This window comes from Cherax quadricarinatus, unplaced genomic scaffold (genome assembly GCF_038502225.1).
Source record: "Cherax quadricarinatus isolate ZL_2023a unplaced genomic scaffold, ASM3850222v1 Contig16, whole genome shotgun sequence".
Lineage (NCBI taxonomy): Eukaryota > Metazoa > Arthropoda > Malacostraca > Decapoda > Parastacidae > Cherax > Cherax quadricarinatus.
In genome coordinates, this window is record NW_027195042.1 from 317,501 (window position 1) to 336,480 (window position 18,980).

Below are 18,980 nucleotides of genomic sequence, written 5' to 3' on the forward strand. Positions count from 1 at the left end.
GCTTTGCCCTGCATGCATGACCTCTTCTGGCCACTCTAGCCAGTGTGTCAACCATCGCTCTATTGCTCTCGTCGTACTCTTGCCTTGGCCTCCTGCTGTTCTGCGGTGGGTTATACATCACTGCTATTACCACCTTGGGACCTCCAGAGTGAAGCGTTCCCGCTATGTAATCACTTTCTTCTCCGCTGTCTCCTCTCTCCAGCTCATCAAAATTCCAGCGATTTTTGATCAGCAATGCCACTCCTCCACCCCCCCTGTTCCCTCTGTCTTTCCTCAGGATTTGGTATCCCGTTGGAAAGATGGCATCTGTTATCATACCTGTAAGCTTGGTTTCTGTGAGAGCTATGATGTCCGGTGATGCTTCTTTGACTCTTTCATGCCACTCCTCCCACTTATTTGTTATTCCATCAGCGTTTGTGTACCATACCTTCAGTTTCCTTTCCAACACTGTGGTTTGGGGGGCCTTTGAGGGTGGGAGACCTGGTGGCATACTGTGGGATTCTATAGCTCGGTGTTGGGTGGAGGCTGTGGGTATGGACTGTAGTGTGTGTTGGGATGGTGTGATAGGTTGTATGGTTCTGAGAATAGTTGTGTGTGTGCTTGCCCTTGCTGTTCTGTTCTGCTCTGACTGACGTCTGCTGGTTCCATCCTTGTCTCTTTTCCTAGCTCCTTTCGCTTTTTTGTCCTCTCCCTCAGCTGCTGTCGTTCTGATTTTGTTCTCTCTGTCTAGGAACACCCTCTTGTACTCTTCCGAGTATTTCAATCGTGGTTTCTCTTGGAGGATCCTGTTCCGCACTGTTTCCGTCCTGAGAATCAGCTTGATTGGTCGGTTTCTCCCCTTCGAGTACCCCCCTATTCTCTGAAAATTTACAATCTCGTCCATCTCTTCACCTATTTCCGTGATGATTTTCTCAATCTCCTTTCTTTCTACCTGCTGCCTTTCAGTGTGTGTCCTTTCCTCTCTCTCATGAAGCCCATGGATAAACACTGATTTTGCCCTTTCCTCCTCCCATTGCCTCACCCTCTGTGACTCTGGATCCTGCCTGTATGTGGTCAGTTTCTCCCTTGATTTTTCCAGTGGCTCTTGATAGCATGGTTGTGCCTCAGCATTCGTCCTATCACCCTCTCCATCTGCAACCAGCTGTTCTTCCCTTTCCCTCCTTGGTCCTCCTTGGCAGGCTGATATGACCTTAGCATAATTCATAATTCCTTCCTTCCTGTTCGGCCTCGCAGCTTCACATGCTGTGTCTTCTCTGGTCACTGCCCCTGTAACTCGCTTCAGCCTATTTATCTCAACTTCTAGGACCCTTATCTTGGCTACTGCAGTTCCGACTTGTGCCTCCCAATTCTTTGTCTCCTTCTCCAACCTCTTTTCCAATTTCACAGAGAGCTCTTTCTCCATTTTTTCAGAAAGCTCTCCTAATTTTCTCTCCCACTCTTGTTCCATCCTTTTCCACTGCTCCTCCATCCACTCCTCCCTACCAGAACCATTCTCATCTGATCCTTGGTTCCTGCTCCTGTGTGTGTGTGTGTGGTAGTGTGTGTGTGTGTGTGGTAGTGTGTGTGTGTGTGGTAGTGTGTGTGTGTGTGGTAGTGTGTGTGTGTGTGGTAGTGTGTGTGTGTGGTAGTGTGTGTGTGTGTGTGGGGGAGTGTGTGTGTGTGTGTGTGTGTGTGTGGGGGAGTGTGTGTGTGTGTGGTAGTGTGTGTGTGTGTGGTAGTGTGTGTGTGGTAGTGTGTGTGTGTGTGGTTGTGTGTGTGTGTGTGGTAGTGTGTGTGTGTGTGTGGTAGTGTGTGTGTGTGTGTGGTAGTGTGTGTGTGTGGTAGTGTGTGTGTGTGTGTGGTAGTGTGTGTGTGTGTGGTAGTGTGTGTGTGTGTGGTAGTGTGTGTGTGTGTGGTAGTGTGTGTGTGTGTGGTAGTGTGTGTGTGTGTGTGTGGTAGTGTGTGTGTGTGTGGTAGTGTGTGTGTGTGTGGTAGTGTGTGTGTGTGTGGTAGTGTGTGTGTGTGGTAGTGTGTGTGTGTGTGTGGTAGTGTGTGTGTGTGTGGTAGTGTGTGTGTGTGTGTGGTAGTGTGTGTGTGTGTGTGGTAGTGTGTGTGTGTGTGTGGTAGTGTGTGTGTGTGTGTGGTAGTGTGTGTGTGTGTGTGGTAGTGTGTGTGTGTGTGTGGTAGTGTGTGTGTGTGTGTGGTAGTGTGTGTGTGTGTGGTAGTGTGTGTGTGTGTGGTAGTGTGTGTGTGTGTGGTAGTGTGTGTGTATGGTAGTGTGTGTGTATGGTAGTGTGTGTGTGTGTGGTAGTGTGTGTGTGGTAGTGTGTGTGTGGTAGTGTGTGTGTGGTAGTGTGTGTGTGGTAGTGTGTGTGTGGTAGTGTGTGTGTGGTAGTGTGTGTGTGGTAGTGTGTGTGTGGTAGTGTGTGTGTGGTAGTGTGTGTGTGGTAGTGTGTGTGTGGTAGTGTGTGTGTGGTAGTGTGTGTGTGGTAGTGTGTGTGTGGTAGTGTGTGTGTGGTAGTGTGTGTGTGGTAGTGTGTGTGTGGTAGTGTGTGTGGGGTAGTGTGTGTGTGGTAGTGTGTGTGTGTGTGGTAGTGTGTGTGTGTGTGGTAGTGTGTGTGTGTGTGGTAGTGTGTGTGTGTGTGTGGTAGTGTGTGTGTGTGTGGTAGTGTGTGTGTGTGTGTGTGTTAGTGTGTGTGTGTGTGTGTGTGTGGTAGTGTGTGTGTGTGTGTGTGTGTGGTAGTGTGTGTGTGTGGTAGTGTGTGTGTGTGTGTGTGTGTGTGGTAGTGTGTGTGTGTGTGTGTGTGTGGTAGTGTGTGTGTGTGTGTGTGTGTGGTAGTGTGTGTGTGTGTGGTAGTGTGTGTGGTAGTGTGTGTGTGTGGTAGTGTGTGTGTTTTACTCAAGATAGTCATTAGTAGCTAGCTTTAGAGGAACATTTCCTTTGAAACTGGTAAATTAGAAGGAAGTGAATACTTCCACTGGCCAGTGGATGCAAATCCAACTTAACACGCATTTTGGAGATAAATTTTAATTTGGTATGTCCAGTATTAACCAATATTTAGTTTGGTCTGCCACGGAGATTCTTTTATGTTGTGCAAATGGAGAAAACCTGACAGATCCTAACTTAGTCCGTTATCGCCATAAATAGAACTATCTTACCTGAACATTGGCTGTGATTAGCCAGACGCTCCCATTAACTAACTCATTATCCCATGGTGTCAGTAAGTTGTAAATATCGCAAAATATACGATAATGTCAAATTTCCGCCGAGAACCAAGGTTCAGTAATATCCTAGCGAGTTATACTACCATTTCTTCCCCGTTCGTGAGAAAATACTCGCTAGAAATCTCAAGTTACGCCCCGCGGTTATTTATACGGAAATGAGAACCTAATTGAGAATAACAAATATTTAAAGTACTTTTAATACCGAGCGTGATGAAATGCACGAAGTTCGGTTCGTGTAAGTGACTTGAGGAGAAATTACCTTCAAGGGGGGTCATGACCCCTCCCACTTTCCCACAGTGCTGGAGATGAAGAGGGGGTAGTATATCATACTTATGTAGTCTCAACAAGTCATACCAGACTGCTACTTCCTCAATAACATTGTTATCCAGCTGTTTTTGTATGATTGTATCATACACATGGCTGCCCTAATTGGAGAATAGGCTATATTTAAAAGAAGATTTGACATATTATTGATGCCAACTGTATACGTGAAAATTAAGGTTCAACGAGATGCATCTCATGTCCATCATACAGGTACACTGTGTAAGAAAAAAATCATCCATTGGAAGATTATTCTATTTTTTTTTCACAGGCATTACAATTCATTTACAGAATAAAAAGTCCCAATACCGTGACTGAAACAGTACACAAATAACCCAAACATAGACTAAGTCTGATGTTTTTATTAGCTTGTACTTGCATGTATAGCTTAGTCAGTGAATGTGACCTGACCTGACTAGCTTAGGGCATTGGCTTAAGCCGGTAGGAGACTTGGACCTGCCTCGCATGGGCCAGTAGGCCTGCTGCAGTGTTCCTTCTTATGTTCTTATAAACGAACAACTTGAGGCAGCTCTGGTCATATAGTACATAGCTGGAGGATGAGCCCAGGTTGATGGGGGGGGGGGGGCTTGTACACCCCGACCTCCTTCAGCTCCGGCAGTTAATACTATCGATCCCATGTATACCAAGAACTCTTCCTCCCCTCGACCAGACCTCTCGCCCATAATCAATACTCTGCCTCTCAAAATTCCTATAAATGTTCATAGCTCATAGTTATCAAAAAATGTGCAAAAAAAAAGTGGTCCATAGGATATGCATCGTTTCTGATTGAAATGAAGTATTGTATTTTATTCTAGGTTTTAGCCGTGCAAGCTAACTGACCTTATCCTCGTAGGCAATTGTAGATTTGTTACTGTGAAGGTAAAGCGACTGATATGCAAATTTTGAAAGGAAAAAAAATGCATGATCACTCAGTGTAATAGGTAGTTCCCATTTTTCTATTAAGAGCAGGAAAGCAATCTCGCCTTTATGCAAAATTGTATTTTTATAATTAGCTTCAGCCTGGTTGACCAGGCAGGCACCAGAAGAGCCTGGCCCATGGCCGGGCTCCGGGAACAAGTTTATTCAGATATACACAAATACAATTACATTGATTATTATACATAGCAGCATGTATGTAAAGAACCATCCAGGATAACCCAATAAAATCAGTGGCTTATTTCCATTAGGGTCCTTTTAATACCTGATTATTATACTATAAAGGATTTATACTAGGAATAAGGTAAAATAAGTAATTTACATTTACATGTGTGTTAGCTAGAAAAAAATAATTTATCTTTCTGAGGCCTGGTCACAGACCGGGCCGCGGGGGCGTTGACCCCCGGAACTCTCTCCAGGTAAACTCCAGGTAAACATTCCTTAGGCAGTTTTTGGCAGTCTTCTTGAACTGGTTCATGCTATGACTGGTTTTGACCGTAAAAAAGACTCTTGAAACTCATCAAAAAAAATAAAGGAATAACGTTAACCTATACTAAAAATATAGATTAATTGACCCCGGGCAGGAAAATTTCTGAAACAGGTCACAGGTAAATCCCAAAGCGTTTGAAAGCTTAAAAAAAATGGCGTTTGAACAAGTTTGCCACAATTTTTTTAGAATAGATACTTATCCATTCATTTTTTCAGTTATCACCATACCATTTGCTGCCAAAGATAATGTTTGCAGTGAAATATTACGACTTTCATCCATGAATAGTTTATGAACATATAGGAAGTCCTCAGTGTCGTTTCATTATAACTTTGATGAGAAAAAAAAAATTCCCGGCCAGGAATGAAAAATTATGGAAAGACTTAAAAATATCTGGATGGAGGACATGCATCGTCGTAACTCCATGCTCGCTGTCAATTTCCTCCCTTATGGATGTTTGTATTCGGTTTTTATTATGTAGCGTATTTCATATATAATAGTGAACATTTGATGCCTAAAATGATAACATGTTAATAATAAATATACGACTTAATAGCAACCCAGAGCGACATACTCCATAGTCATGGCGTCTGCAGCACCACTATCTTTGGCCTTAGGAACTTATTTCTTCTTTATATTAATTAGCCTATGATAAAATTGGTTTTGTTATACGTCGTTTCACTTAGTCGCAGTTTCCAAGAACCTGTCGACGACGTTAGGTGAGGAATAAATGCAGAAGCAGACTGGGTCTTAAAAACCAGTCCAGGCATTAGTCACCTCTCAGGTCGGCTCATTAACTACTAAGACGCGTTCCATTTTAGTTTCAATCATACATAATACACAATAACCCGCACGTAGGAGAGAGGAGCTTACGACGACGTTTCGGACCGACTTTGACCATTTACAAAGTCATTGTCCAAGTGACTGTTGAATATGAGTCTTACCATCACTGTCCAAGTACCCGTATGGGCAGTCCGCCTCAGACTTCCCGTATAGTAGAGAGTCAGGAACGAATCTTCGTAATGTTTCACATCAGTCTTAGGTCATCCTCTTTGTTTGATAGCCTCGTTAATAAGGATGTTGATGTTTGTAGATGAATGGTTCAGAGAACCGACACGTTGATAAATTAGACACATGTGCAACTCTTGGGTATCTTTATTGAGGAAACGTTTCGCCACACAGTGGCTTCATCAGTCCATACAAAGGAGAAACTTGAAGAACAGAACTGATGTATGGACTGATGAAGTCACTGTGTGGCGAAACGTTTCCTCAATAAAGATACCCAAGAGTTGCACATGTGTCTAATATATCAACGTGTCGGTTCTCTGAACCATTCATCTACAATCCTGTCAGACACTGCAACTTCTTGGGATCTTAATACTTGGGAATTCTTCGCTTGCCTAACCTTTGGACACGACCTACTTCCACATTGGACAAATGTAACACCACCTACGACTGCTGCACCTCTCCTGCCATACGGTTTATAAGCTTCTCCGCACATATGCCGTATTCTATTCAAGATTGATGGACTGGCCACATCGACTCAAGGTTGAGGGACTGATTACCTCCATCTCCTCCTGTTCTTCAAGATTCTCCTTTGTATGGACTGATGAAGCCACTGTGTGGCGAAACGTTTCCTCAATAAAGATACCCAAGAGTTCCACATGTCTTATTTATCATATTGATGTTATTAATGTTGGTAGAATTACCGACAGTGTTAAGCCGTTACTGCTTGACAAAGCTCCTGGAGAGTGAAACGTTGCCACAATAAAATGTCACTTTAGTTGCACTTTTATCCCTTTTATCATGATGTTAGCCGCACACAGACACCATAATCGGGGAACCTGAACGAGAAAACTAACAGAATGTACATATAAGCGTTTTCCTGCATGCATTAACATAATATATGGCTGTGTAATCTTATTACAAGGGCATCGCATTATTAGGTCAGATATAACAGTAGTTTCATTTGAGAATCAAAGGCTGCGTAGGTGGGTGGGTGTGTGTTGAGGTATGCAGCAGTAACTCCCTCCACACCTGTTGCTTCTGATGTTACTATGACAACGATCATTATCCAGCCACTCAACCCCACAACCTCCCACTTTTCCCCAATCCAACCCCACAACTTCCCACCTTTCCCCACTCCAACCCCACAACTTCCCACCTTTCCCCACTCTAACCTCACAACTTCCCACTTTTCCCCCACTCCAATCCCCACAACTTCCCACTCCAACCCCACAGCTTCCCACCTTTCCCCAACCCCACAATCCCCACCACTTTTCCTCACCCACAATCTCCACCACTTTTCCTCACCCACAATCTCCACCACTTTTCCTCACCCACAATCTCCACCACTTTTCCTCACCCACAATCTCTACCACTTTTCCTCACCCACAATCTCCACCACTTTTCCCCATCCACAATCTCCACTACCTTTCCTCACTCCCCAACCCCCACAGTCTCCGCCTTTCTTCCACTCTCATCTTACTCATTTTCCCCCCTCTCCCCCCCCCTCACGTATCTACCTTGAAATGCTTCCTTGGATTAGGGAGATTGCTCCCTCATACCCCTCTATTTCCTCCTGCAGCTCAATATCTGACATGGGCTTATTGATTGACAGTCAGCCTGATAGTGCTTAAAATCTGTATCAGATCAAGGGTATTTGGCACTCCTTGCAAGTTTCTTTTTTAACTATCTTCCAGTGCCCAATTTACTGATTGTGTGCAGTAGAAGCCAGGCTATGATGGATTGTGGGCCAGTGAGTTGCCAACATCCTAGTTGGCCAGAAAAGCGCCAGACAAGCCTGGCCCATGGCTAGCAGGCTGCAGGAATATAAACTATCGAAATTAGCCACAGGTATATCGCAAATAAAGTAGTATTTATAATTATTCCGAATGAAAAATTAAAGCACATTTCCTGCTGCTGCTTCTCAAACGTTGCCTCTCTAGACAGCAGCTTGTTCGCCTAATTGGGTGTGCCAGCTGTGCTCGTGGTTGGCATTTACATTTAATCCTGTTCCTGTTTGATTCACTGGCATAGTCCTGGCACCGGGTCTTGTCCATTTTGGCTCATGAGGTATCTTGAGTAAAACCTGTCCGAGCTCAGGCAGTGGCTTTACTAATGTTTCAGTATCTTCCAACATAAAAGCACATGCAATTTTGTAAGCCTACCTTTTGTATAGTTTAGTATTGCCAGGGTAGACCAACAGCATCACTTAGTGCTGACATCATGTCATTGCTATGCTTACCTGTTCTTTCATTTGTACACCAAAGATGTGAGAGATGTCTGCTCTATTGCTCCCATTATCTCTCAGAAATCATGTCCCTATAGGCTGACTTACTGTACATCTGACTTTTTGGGGTTATCCTAGGTAATTTACATGTTAGGCATGATAATTGCACTTGTGTACATATACCTAAATAAACTCAAGTCTTCATATATCTACCATACAAGATATGCCCAAATTGAAATTATAATAGGTCTGCACTTAACCAAATTAAGCTTTGCAACGGCTAAGCTACAGTATGGACATGATGCATAACTATCATTTGTACTGTTGTGTCCTTTGCAAATGATTCGTTTCAAAGTTGAAAATCCTTGTAGAAATGGTTTGCAAATTGGTAACCATCAGAAAGCTTTGTATATACATTTTCTGTAGTCTGTATTTGAATTCCTTGTCTTAGTTAACTAAAGATAACTTTTATGCTGTAGTCCAGCAGCCTATTTTTCATTTTAAATATTGGGGATATCCCCTGTGGAATTTGTTGACTTGTAGCCACAGAACTTTTGCAGAAAAAATGGGTATGGTTTAACCCTTTCAGGGTCCAAGGCCCAAATCTGGAGTCACGCACCAGTGTCCAAGAATTTAAAAAAAAAAATTTGTTATTTTTTCTTATGAAATCGTAGAGAATCTTTTTGTGAAGGTAATAAAACAAAAAGTACGAAATTTGGTGGAAAATTGACATTATGCTCTCGCGAATTTTGATGTCAGCGATATTTACGAATCGGCGATTTTGCCGACTTTGACTCCCATTTTAGGCCAATTACATTATTCCAATCAACCAAATTCTTAGCTATTTCACTAGTATTACTTCTATTCTATCGATTGAACACAAGAAATCGCCAAGTCAACTGTTTCAACTACAAAATAAAGTGATCGGAAATTGTTAATTTGGCCAATTTAACACAAAGTTCAAAATATTCCAATTTCAAAATAGGGTCCAGAATGAACAATGTAGGCATTCCTGGCACTAAACTAACATTTCCTCTGTTCATTAGTTATGTTTTGAGGCTTTACAAATAAATTCCATTTTGATTTTTTATTCACATAATGAATTTTTATTCACCAAAAAATAGAAGATTTACTGTTATGCAATACTGTAATAATTGTATAAATATCATCACCATATTTGTGAATGTATATTAGACCCACCAGCTGACGTGTATTAGACGTGTGAGGTCGTTTGTTTACTCTTGAATATCGGCAAAAATTTAACATTTCTGCTACTTTGAGCTCAGTTTCAAGCCATTTCCAGTGCTAAAACCAATCAAAATCATCTCTATTTCTGTAATATGTCTTCCATTCTATCAAATGAGACCAAGAAATCGCAAATACAACTATAAAAAACATACGAAAAAACACTGCAAAGTTGCTGTTTTAATCGAAAAATCATGATTTCATTTTTTTTCTCTCATTATACACAGTGTGCTGCAGGATCTGTTTTATGTGGTGCACACATACCACATAGATGTATTCTTTCATATCTAGGCCCAAATGTACCACTCACAGTTTATCAGAGTGAGCTGAGCTCATGGCGTAGATCTACGGTTTGGACCCTGAACGTAAAGCCGTAGATCTACGGGAAGGACCCTGAAAGGGTTAAGCTTCGACAATACCTAAGCTTGTTCAAAATGTTTTGTATAACTGTGCTTGCTGCATGCACAGCTAATGTCCTTCATCTCTACAAACATATCATGCTGAAATAAAAAAAAAAAATATTTGAGTGTATTGTGACAATTTTACTCTGCCAGTGAAATGGTGATAGCAGATATAATAGCTGAAAATTTATTGCATTAGATATAGTAGGGAAAAATTGGTAATGATGGCTCGGTTATTGTTAATGTAAACAATGTTATTAAAAAACTCCATAATAAACAGGCAATGTTTTGTAAATTATTTAACCTGCAGTAACAGTCATCACATTTTGCAAGTGTTTAATATCAGCATATTATATTGTTAATTTTTTTTTTTCAGATATACCAACACCTTCGGTACTACAGCAACCCAGCTGAGCAGAGATGGATTGTGCGGATTTTGTTGTTCGTGCCTATATATGCATTTGATTCCTGGCTCTCCCTACTTTTCTTCAACAAGGACAATTATTATATTTACTTTGATACTGTCAGGGACTGTTATGAAGGTGCGTGGAATTAAGCATTTACTGTATTACTATGAAAAATGAGAATGTTTGATAATTAAACATGTTAATTGCACAATAGCTTGTTTAAATTTATTGAGTTGGTTGTAAAGGTAGAGTTTGCCACTGAAGTGGCTAGTTTATTGTGCACCCCATATCTCTCCTGTGGATGGTAGTGGCTAGTTTATTGTGCACCCCATATCTCTCCTGTGGATGGTAGTGGCTAGTTTATTGTGCACCCCATATCTCTCCTGTGGATGGTAGTGGCTAGTTTATTGTATACCCCATATCCATCTTGTGGATGGTAGTTGCTAGTTCATTGTGCATCCCATGTCCGTCCTGTGGATGGCTGTGGCTAATTTGTTGTACACCCTATATCCATCCTGCGGATGGTAGTGATTAGTTTATTGTGCATCCCTTGTCCATCTTGTGGATGGTAGTGGCTAGTTTATTGTGCACCCTATATTCATCTTGGGGATGGTAGTGACTAGTTTATTATGCATCCTTTCTGTCCTATGGATGGTAGTGGCTAGTTTATTGTACACCCTATATCCATCCTGTGGATGGTAGTGACTAGTTTATTGTGCATCCCATGTCTGTCCTGTGGATGGTAATGACTAGTTTATTGTGCATCCCATGTCCGTCCTGTGGATGGTAATGGCTAGTTTATTGTGCATCCCATGTCTGTCCTGTGGATGGTAGTGGCTAGTTTATTGTGCATCCCATGTCTGTCCTGTGGATGGTAGTGGCTAGTTTATTGTGCATCCCATGTCCGTTCAAGATAGTGACCAGCTGATTGTAAATCATTAATATACTAAAATTGCTTCTATGCTCTATATTTCATGAAAATTTTTAATTGAATAGGTATTGTAATTAAGAAAGACATAGGTGCAGAGCAAGCTTTTATTGCGAGTTTTGCTCTGTGTACAGTTTTTATCAAATCTGACTTGTCAGAGTTCTGTACGACAAAACAATTTTTTTTTTTCAACATGCCGGTCATCTCCCACTGAGGCTGGGTGACTCAAAAAAGAAAACCTTATAAAGCTTTTCTTTTTACATTTAGTAATTTATACAGGAGGTGTTACAGCCAGGAAGATGATGGGGTTGGTATTGAGAACTTTCAAAACTAGGGAAATAATGTAAAGTGAACCCAGTGAGGAGTAGGGGTGAGATGGGAACAGTAAGGGAACACTGTATCAGCATCCAGGGTCCCAGACTATTCAACATCTTACCAGAAGATATCAGAAATACGGCTGGAACAAGTGTAGAAGCTTTCAAGAGGAAACTGGACAACCATCTTCACCAGGTACCAGATCAGCCAGGCTTTGATGGATACATGGGGCAGTGGGCCTCCAGCAGCAACAGCCTGGTTGATCAGGAAAGCACCAGACAAGCCTGGCCCATGGCCAGGCTCTGAGAGTTTCTGGAGAGTTTATCTGGAGAGAGTTCCGGGGGTCAATGCCCCCGCGGCCCGGTCTGTGACCAGGCCTCCTTAGGTCAGTGTCCCAGGATGCGACCCACACCAGTCGACTAACACCCAGGTACCCATTTTACTGATGGGGAACATAGACAACAGGTGGAAAGAAACACGTCCAATGTTTCTACTCTGGCTGGGAATCGAACCCAGGCCCTCACCGTGTGAAGCGAGAGCGTTAACCACCACTCTTCAAAGGTATATCAAAGATAAAGCCCTTTGCTTCTGGCATTTAGTAATTTATAAAGGAGAAGGTGTTACTAGCACCTTGATTCTGGCATTTAGTAATTTATACAAAATTAGTTACTAGCTCCTTGCTCCCAGCATTTAGTAATTTATGCAGATGGGTAATAGCCCCTTGCTCCTGGAAATTTAGTAGTTTATATAGAAGGAGGTTACTAGCACCTTGCTCCCAGCAGTTTAGTCTCCTCTTATGACACTCACAACTTACAGGGGAAAGATTCTAGCAAAATAAATTATCCCATTAAAAACTTTATATCCTCCTGTCATTTTTCTTGCTATTATCATGTGTTGTAGCATCCAGGTACTCTTACTGTAATTTTGGAATATCAGTACAGTGAAACCCCGGGTTTCGACCATAATCCATTCCAGGAGCTAGGCCTAAACGTGAAACGGCCAAAAGGCGAAGCAGTTTTCCCATAGGAAATAATGTAAATAAAATAAATCCGTTCCAGACTCACAAAAATATTCACAAAGAATACATTTTTTAAATAATAACTATAGTTTTACATACAACACAGATAAATACATATATGTATATTATATAGATAAATTAAAACTTAAATAAACATATAAAATAACAATTACTTACCTTTATTGAAGAGACTTGTTGGCATCTGGAAAATAGGGAGGAGGAAAGAGGGAGGACTTGTTGTTTGGAAGGGGAATCCCTTTCCATAAAGACTTCAGGTAACAAATCCTTATCTGGGGTTACTTCCCTTCTTTGTCTTTTAAGGTCACTAGGACCAGCTTGAGTCACTGGACCCGTCTCGCAAAATAACTGTCGAGTGCTCTGTTTCTGGCGTCTCTATAATTTTCCTGAAGTAGGACAAGGTTTTGTCACTGAAAACGTTGCAGATATGGCAACAAAAGTTTGCAACTCATTCCACTTTGCACACTTTTCAGTCACAATTAACGGCTAGCTGGATGACTGGCTGGGTGCCTGGCTGGCTAGCTGGATGCCTGGCTGGCTAGCTGGATGGCTGGCTGGGTGCCTGGCTGGCTAGCTGGATGGCTGGCTGGGTGCCTGGCTGGCTAGCTGGATGGCTGGCTGCCTGCCTGGCTGGCTAGATGGCTTCCTGGCTGGCTGTCTGGATGGCTCCCTGGCTGGCAGGTTGAGAGCATAGGGTAATGTTCGCTCAAGGATAAACAACGCTAGACTGGCTGACGATGCCTGTGCAGACAGACGCGCAAGCGTGGGCAGGCAGACAGGTTTGGTACGCCGGCCGAAATCCGGGGCAACAGCTGAGATGCAGAACAAAATTTGGCCGAAAAAAGTGGGTGAAACCCGAAGCAGTCAATCCCAGGGCGGCCAAAACCCAGGGTTTCACTGTATTAAAACTCGGTACAGGAGCATCTTTATTAAAAGAAAGCCATTGGATCAACATGTATTCAATTGTAGCCTATGATAGAATCTTATTGTCAACAAAATTTATCTTGTTATCCAGTTCAGAAAGCAAATTGGTTGTTTTAAACTAACTTTGATGAGCTGATCATGAATCTAAGTTTATTCTGACAAATAATTTTTTTTTTCTTTGGGGGGGGGGTGGACTTGTGATCAATATTATGGCCACTTAACCCTTAAACAGTCCAAATATATATATGTTCTCTCACATAGCGCCCCAAGTTTTTTGAGAAAAAAAATAGCTTTTTTTAATAGGAAAAAAGAGCATATGGTACCCAAGCGTCCCCAATTTTTTTCATATGGCGCACAGTGAGTGCGCACACCCATTCTCTAACGTCTAGGTGACCCAGGCTTATCGTGCCAATGTTGAATGAATGACAAAGGAAACGTATATATACGTTTGGGGCACTACGCGAGAGAATGTATATATACGTTTGGACCGTTTATGGGTTAATGTTGAAGAACCCCACATAACTTAATAATTATAGATTTTGTATTATACGAAGATATTATTATTATTATCACACTGGCCGATTCCCACCAAGGCAGGGTGGCCCGAAAAAGAAAAACTTTCACCATCATTCACTCCATCACTGTCTTGCCAGAAGGGTGCTTTACACTACAGTTTTTAAACTGCAACATTAACACCCCTCCTTCAGAGTGCAGGCACTGTACTTCCCATCTCCAGGACTCAAGTCCGGCCTGCCGGTTTCCCTGAACCCCTTCATAAATGTTACTTTGCTCACACTCCAACAGCACGTCAAGTATTAAAAACCATTTGTCTCCATTCACTCCTATCAAACACGCTCACGCACGCACGAAGATATTGTCAATCATAAAGGTAGTAGGTTGGTAGACAGCAACCGCCCAGGGAGGTACTACCTTCCTGCCAAGTGAGTGTAAAACGAAAGCGTGTAATTGTTTTCCATGATAGGATTGCTGGTGTCCATTTTTCTGTCTCGTAAACATGCAAGATTTCAGATACCTCTTGCTACTTCTGCTTACACTTAGGTCACACTACACATACATGTACAAGCATATATATACACACACCCCTCCTGGGTTTTCTTTCTAGTTCTTGTCCTTGTTTATTTCCTCTTGCCTCCACGGGGAAGTGGAACAGAATTCTTCCTCCATAAGCCATGTGTGTTGTAGGAGGCGACTAAGATGCCAGGAGCAAGGGGCTAGTAACCCCTTCTCCTGTATATATTACTAAATGTAAAAGGAGAAACTTTCGTTTTTTCCTTTTGGGCACCCCGCCTTGGTGGGATACGGCCGGTGTGTTGAAGATTATCAGTCAATCAAGTTTATTCTCTATATGGATTACAATACGGGGTTTACAGATTTTGGATATTGTGTGGTTTACATGTTATAAAATACTAATTACAGAGGGAGCCACTAGGACACCTAGTATGGCTAGGCATTTCAGGCAGACTTCGATTAATTCTTAACTCTAAATTATTACAAATTATGGAGTTAGTTGGTATTATGGCTAAGTGACTAAATTATAGTTTGTGAGTTTAGCAATGTAAATGCTTTTGTTTTGGCACAATACATAGTTTCTATATTGGAGTATCACAGGCAAACATATGGCTAGTTAGGATTCATTATTTTAAGATTAAGATTCGTATTTCTGTTTTTATAGTCAAATGGGTGAGTGAGTGTAAGTGTGAACCACCAGGTGGTTTTCATGTAGTTAGTTGACAGGGTGTATCAGGGAGATAAGATGTTTTCTAACAGTACTTTTGAAGGTGATGAATGTGTCTGCAGTTCTAGAGTTTTCAGGTAGGGTGTTCCAGATTTTAGGGCCTTTGACATACATAGAATTTTTGTAAAGGTTTAGTCGGACACGGAGAATGTCATAGAGATGTTTGTGTCTGGTGTTATGCCTGTGGGTCCTGTCACAACTATCAAGAAAGTGTTTTAGGTCCTGTAGATGTACACAATACACAGATTGCACAGTAGTAAGTGTGGATGTTCTGAACAGGGAGTAAGTTTGGATCTATGATGAGTGGGGAGATACGTGCAGTGATAAAACTAAATTCATTATATACTGTATATATATAAACAAAAATAAGAAATTTCCCGTCATACAAATATATTTACATCAGTTTTCAGGCTTTTTCACAAGTTCATTATGGTTGTCATGCACCAGTGCCCAGCAGTAGTCAACCATTAAGCTGATAATTAACTTTCCTTGATATCTTCTCCATGGGGTTCTATTTCACAAACTGTACATGTTGGCACAAACCTAGGTTCAGATTTGAATTCATCATTGCTAAATTAGTAACACATTTTTAAACCTGAACTGAAACCTTTGTTGGTCAGTGTTATCAATGGCCTGACTGGTCAGATACTGGGCTGAGATTAGCAGATGGAAGCAAAAAAAATCCTCCACCATTCCTAGCATTACTATATATGTGGGTCAGAGAACTGACAGGGACCATTTTGCTAGCCAGTGGCTTTATTAATCCAAAACAGAAAAACACTGTAGGATGTGAGGATGGCATTTAAGGAAAACTGAGGAACTGAATGCCTCACATTCCTTCACATCTTGCACTGGTTTTGTGCGTTTGGCCCCTCAAGGGAGGTTCCTTGATGTTGGTGACGGGCTCTTGATCTAGGAATTTGGATCTGTGCTCCACTTCCCTGAATAAAGCCTGAATGCCTTTCATCCTCCCTCCCCCCCCTACAGGCCTGAATGATAAAGGTATTAGTTGGCAGAACATTTCCTCAATAAAAATACCCAAGTGTTTACCTGGAGAGTTTACCTGGAGAGAGTTCCGGGGGTCAACGCCCCCGCGGCCCGGTCTGTGACCAGGCCTCCTTAGGTCAGTGTCCCAGGATGCGACCCACACCAGTCGACTAACACCCAGGTACCTATTTTACTGATGGGGAACATAGACAACAGGTGGAAAGAAACATGTCCAATGTTTCTACTCTGGCTGGGAATCGAACCCAGGCCCTCACCGTGTGAAGCGAGAGCGTTAACCACCAGGACACCAGAGTGTTGTGCAAACGTCTTCACATTCCTAGCATTGGATAGCTCTCATGGGTTTAAAGCTTCATGAAATACAAGTAGACTAAAATATACAGTTAACTTCTTTTTCTTAGGGGAATATGCCTTGAGCATACTTCATCTGCCACAAAGTTGATCCTTTCAAGGCACTGGTTTGGATCCACGTTATTTAAAATATCTTCGCAACCCATTTTCCCCCGGCTAATAGCTTGCTTTACTTTTAACAGCATTTGTAATCTACAACTTCTTAAGTCTTTGCTACGAGTACCTAGGTGGTGAAGGGAACATCATGAGTGAGATCAGAGGGAAACCTATTAGGTAAGTTATGTACTTGTCTTTATATTGTGTAATAATAAAGAATAAAAAGGCACAGTACTGTGACTGGAGCACTGCACAAATAACCTGTACGTGGGGGCTAGTTAATGGTCCAAGTCGGAGTGAAATATCGTCATAGGTTTTTCTCCTATGTGCGGATTATTTGTGCATTGTGCATTAACTATTAACATAGTTATCATAAAAGGAAATTTGTTACTTATGCCTTTTATTAATGGCATTAGAAGAATTACTGTTACTTCAAATGTTATTATTTAGGGTAAGGGTTGAGGTGGGAAGCCTGGCCCAGGGCTGTGCTCTGGCAGCACTATCAAAAGTTAGGGCATGAGTTAGACTAATGCTTGATTACACCTGTATTTTTTTTTTTTTAATTATCTTCATATTCTTTTCCAGATCGTCATGTATGTATGGAACATGTTGTCTTGTTGGGAAGACATACACAATTGGGCTTCTTAGGTTCTGCAAGCAAGCCACACTTCAGTTCTGTTTGGTCAAGCCTCTTATGGCATTTATTACTATAATTTTGCAGTTCCTTGGCAGATACCAGGATGGTGACTGGAGGTAAGTAGTATTGGCTCACTTAAAGCATTGCATGTCATGTACTTTTTCAAACATAAAATTTTCTAGATGTAATCAGTTACCCAGTTTCAAATTACTTTACCCAGGCACCTCATATAGGTCTAGGTAGTGTTAGGTGGACCATTAATTAAAATCCTTGCTATCCTTCCTCTCCCCCACAATATTTACTTATCATATTACCCAAGAGGCACAGCAGGGGGGGGGGTGAATGTGCAAACACGAATAAACGATTATGGACGAAGAAAAAGTCGCCTCAAGATGTGAGACGTCTGGTATTTAAACGGTGGGTAGGAGTACAATGATTCAAATAAAGATGAAGGATGAACAAATTGATTCATAAAATGAAAATTGCCTAGTTATGTACACATGTATTCTTAGTAGTTTGAAAGGGTGGTTGCAGTTCCTGGCCCCTTCCCCTTTATTCTTATTGACAGTCTAAACTATGATTAGACATTTACAGCTAGCTAATCTATACTTGGGGTTTCCGGGAGTTTCATGTTTATAACTATCATAATTGTTGAAAATTGCCAATAGTGCAGCACTTGCTGCCTTCTCTTTGTAGCCCATTCCATTTTACTGTAGAATTTTGTTGAGTTTACAGTTTTTGGTAAATTGCAAATTACTGTATTTTCATTAAGTAGGCTCTAAAGTTTATCAAGTGAAATGTTTTAATAGAATTCAAAGTTTCTAATATCCAGCCTTGTCCTGCCTCCCATGTTTCTATGTAAGCTTGTTAATTTTGTACAATGTCACTACAGTATATTTAATTTTTTTTTTTTTTCAACACCCAGCCATATCCCACCAAGGCAGGGTGTCCTAAAAAGAAAAACAAAAGTTTTTCTTTTTAAATTTAGTAATTTACACAGAAATTATTACTAGTATACTAAATAATTTCATTATTTTCTGCTTAACAGTCCTGAAGGTGGTTACCTCTACATCACCATAATATACAACATCTCAGTGTCACTGGCCCTGTACAGTTTATTCCTCTTCTATTTTGCCACGAGAGACTTGCTGCAACCCTACGAGCCTCTACTCAAGTTTTTTACCATAAAATCGGTAATCTTTTTATCGTTTTGGCAAGGTGAGTTCCAAGAAAATTCAAAGTTGGTTTATAAATCTTCATTTAATCCTTCAAGGAAGAAAGGAGAGATGTGCTTTGATGGTAGGAAAGGCATCTCATTCCAAGAAAGAGAACGGGCTTGTTTTTCTTTCAAATTAAACTTGGTACCTTCCGTTCCTCAGCGGGTGGTGATGAGCCTTACTGGTCTACATTGTTTTTCTAGTGGTAATAAAAAAAATTGAAATAGAGCTGTAAAGTTGGGTTTTTTGGCGGTGAATATGGCATCAAACCCGGTCATTCTATGAGTAATAATGTAAATGAGGATTTTTCAACTTTTTCTTTGTTTTTTCAATGCATATGCAACTAATGTGACATTTTATTGCCACATTAGTTGCACATGTGTTCTTTACCTAATATATTGTTGGTAATTCTACCAACATTATTACGATATTGAATAGAAATATAATCTTGATGGACGCTGGCAAGAACCCCAGTGGAAATA

General features: G+C 41.3%; 1 protein-coding gene across 2 annotated transcripts in view; it reads left to right on the plus strand.

The window, feature by feature from the left end:
* The window catches only part of Tmep (Transmembrane endosomal protein), a 113,000-nt gene that overhangs the window by 53,875 nt on the left and 40,145 nt on the right, over positions 1 to 18,980 (plus strand). For both annotated transcript variants that reach the window (XM_070079784.1, XM_070079785.1), the window contains exons 3-6: positions 10,203 to 10,368; positions 16,731 to 16,821; positions 17,230 to 17,397; positions 18,330 to 18,499. In XM_070079784.1, the coding sequence (XP_069935885.1) occupies positions 10,203 to 10,368; positions 16,731 to 16,821; positions 17,230 to 17,397; positions 18,330 to 18,499 (595 nt within the window). The remainder of the gene's footprint in view (positions 1 to 10,202; positions 10,369 to 16,730; positions 16,822 to 17,229; positions 17,398 to 18,329; positions 18,500 to 18,980) is intronic.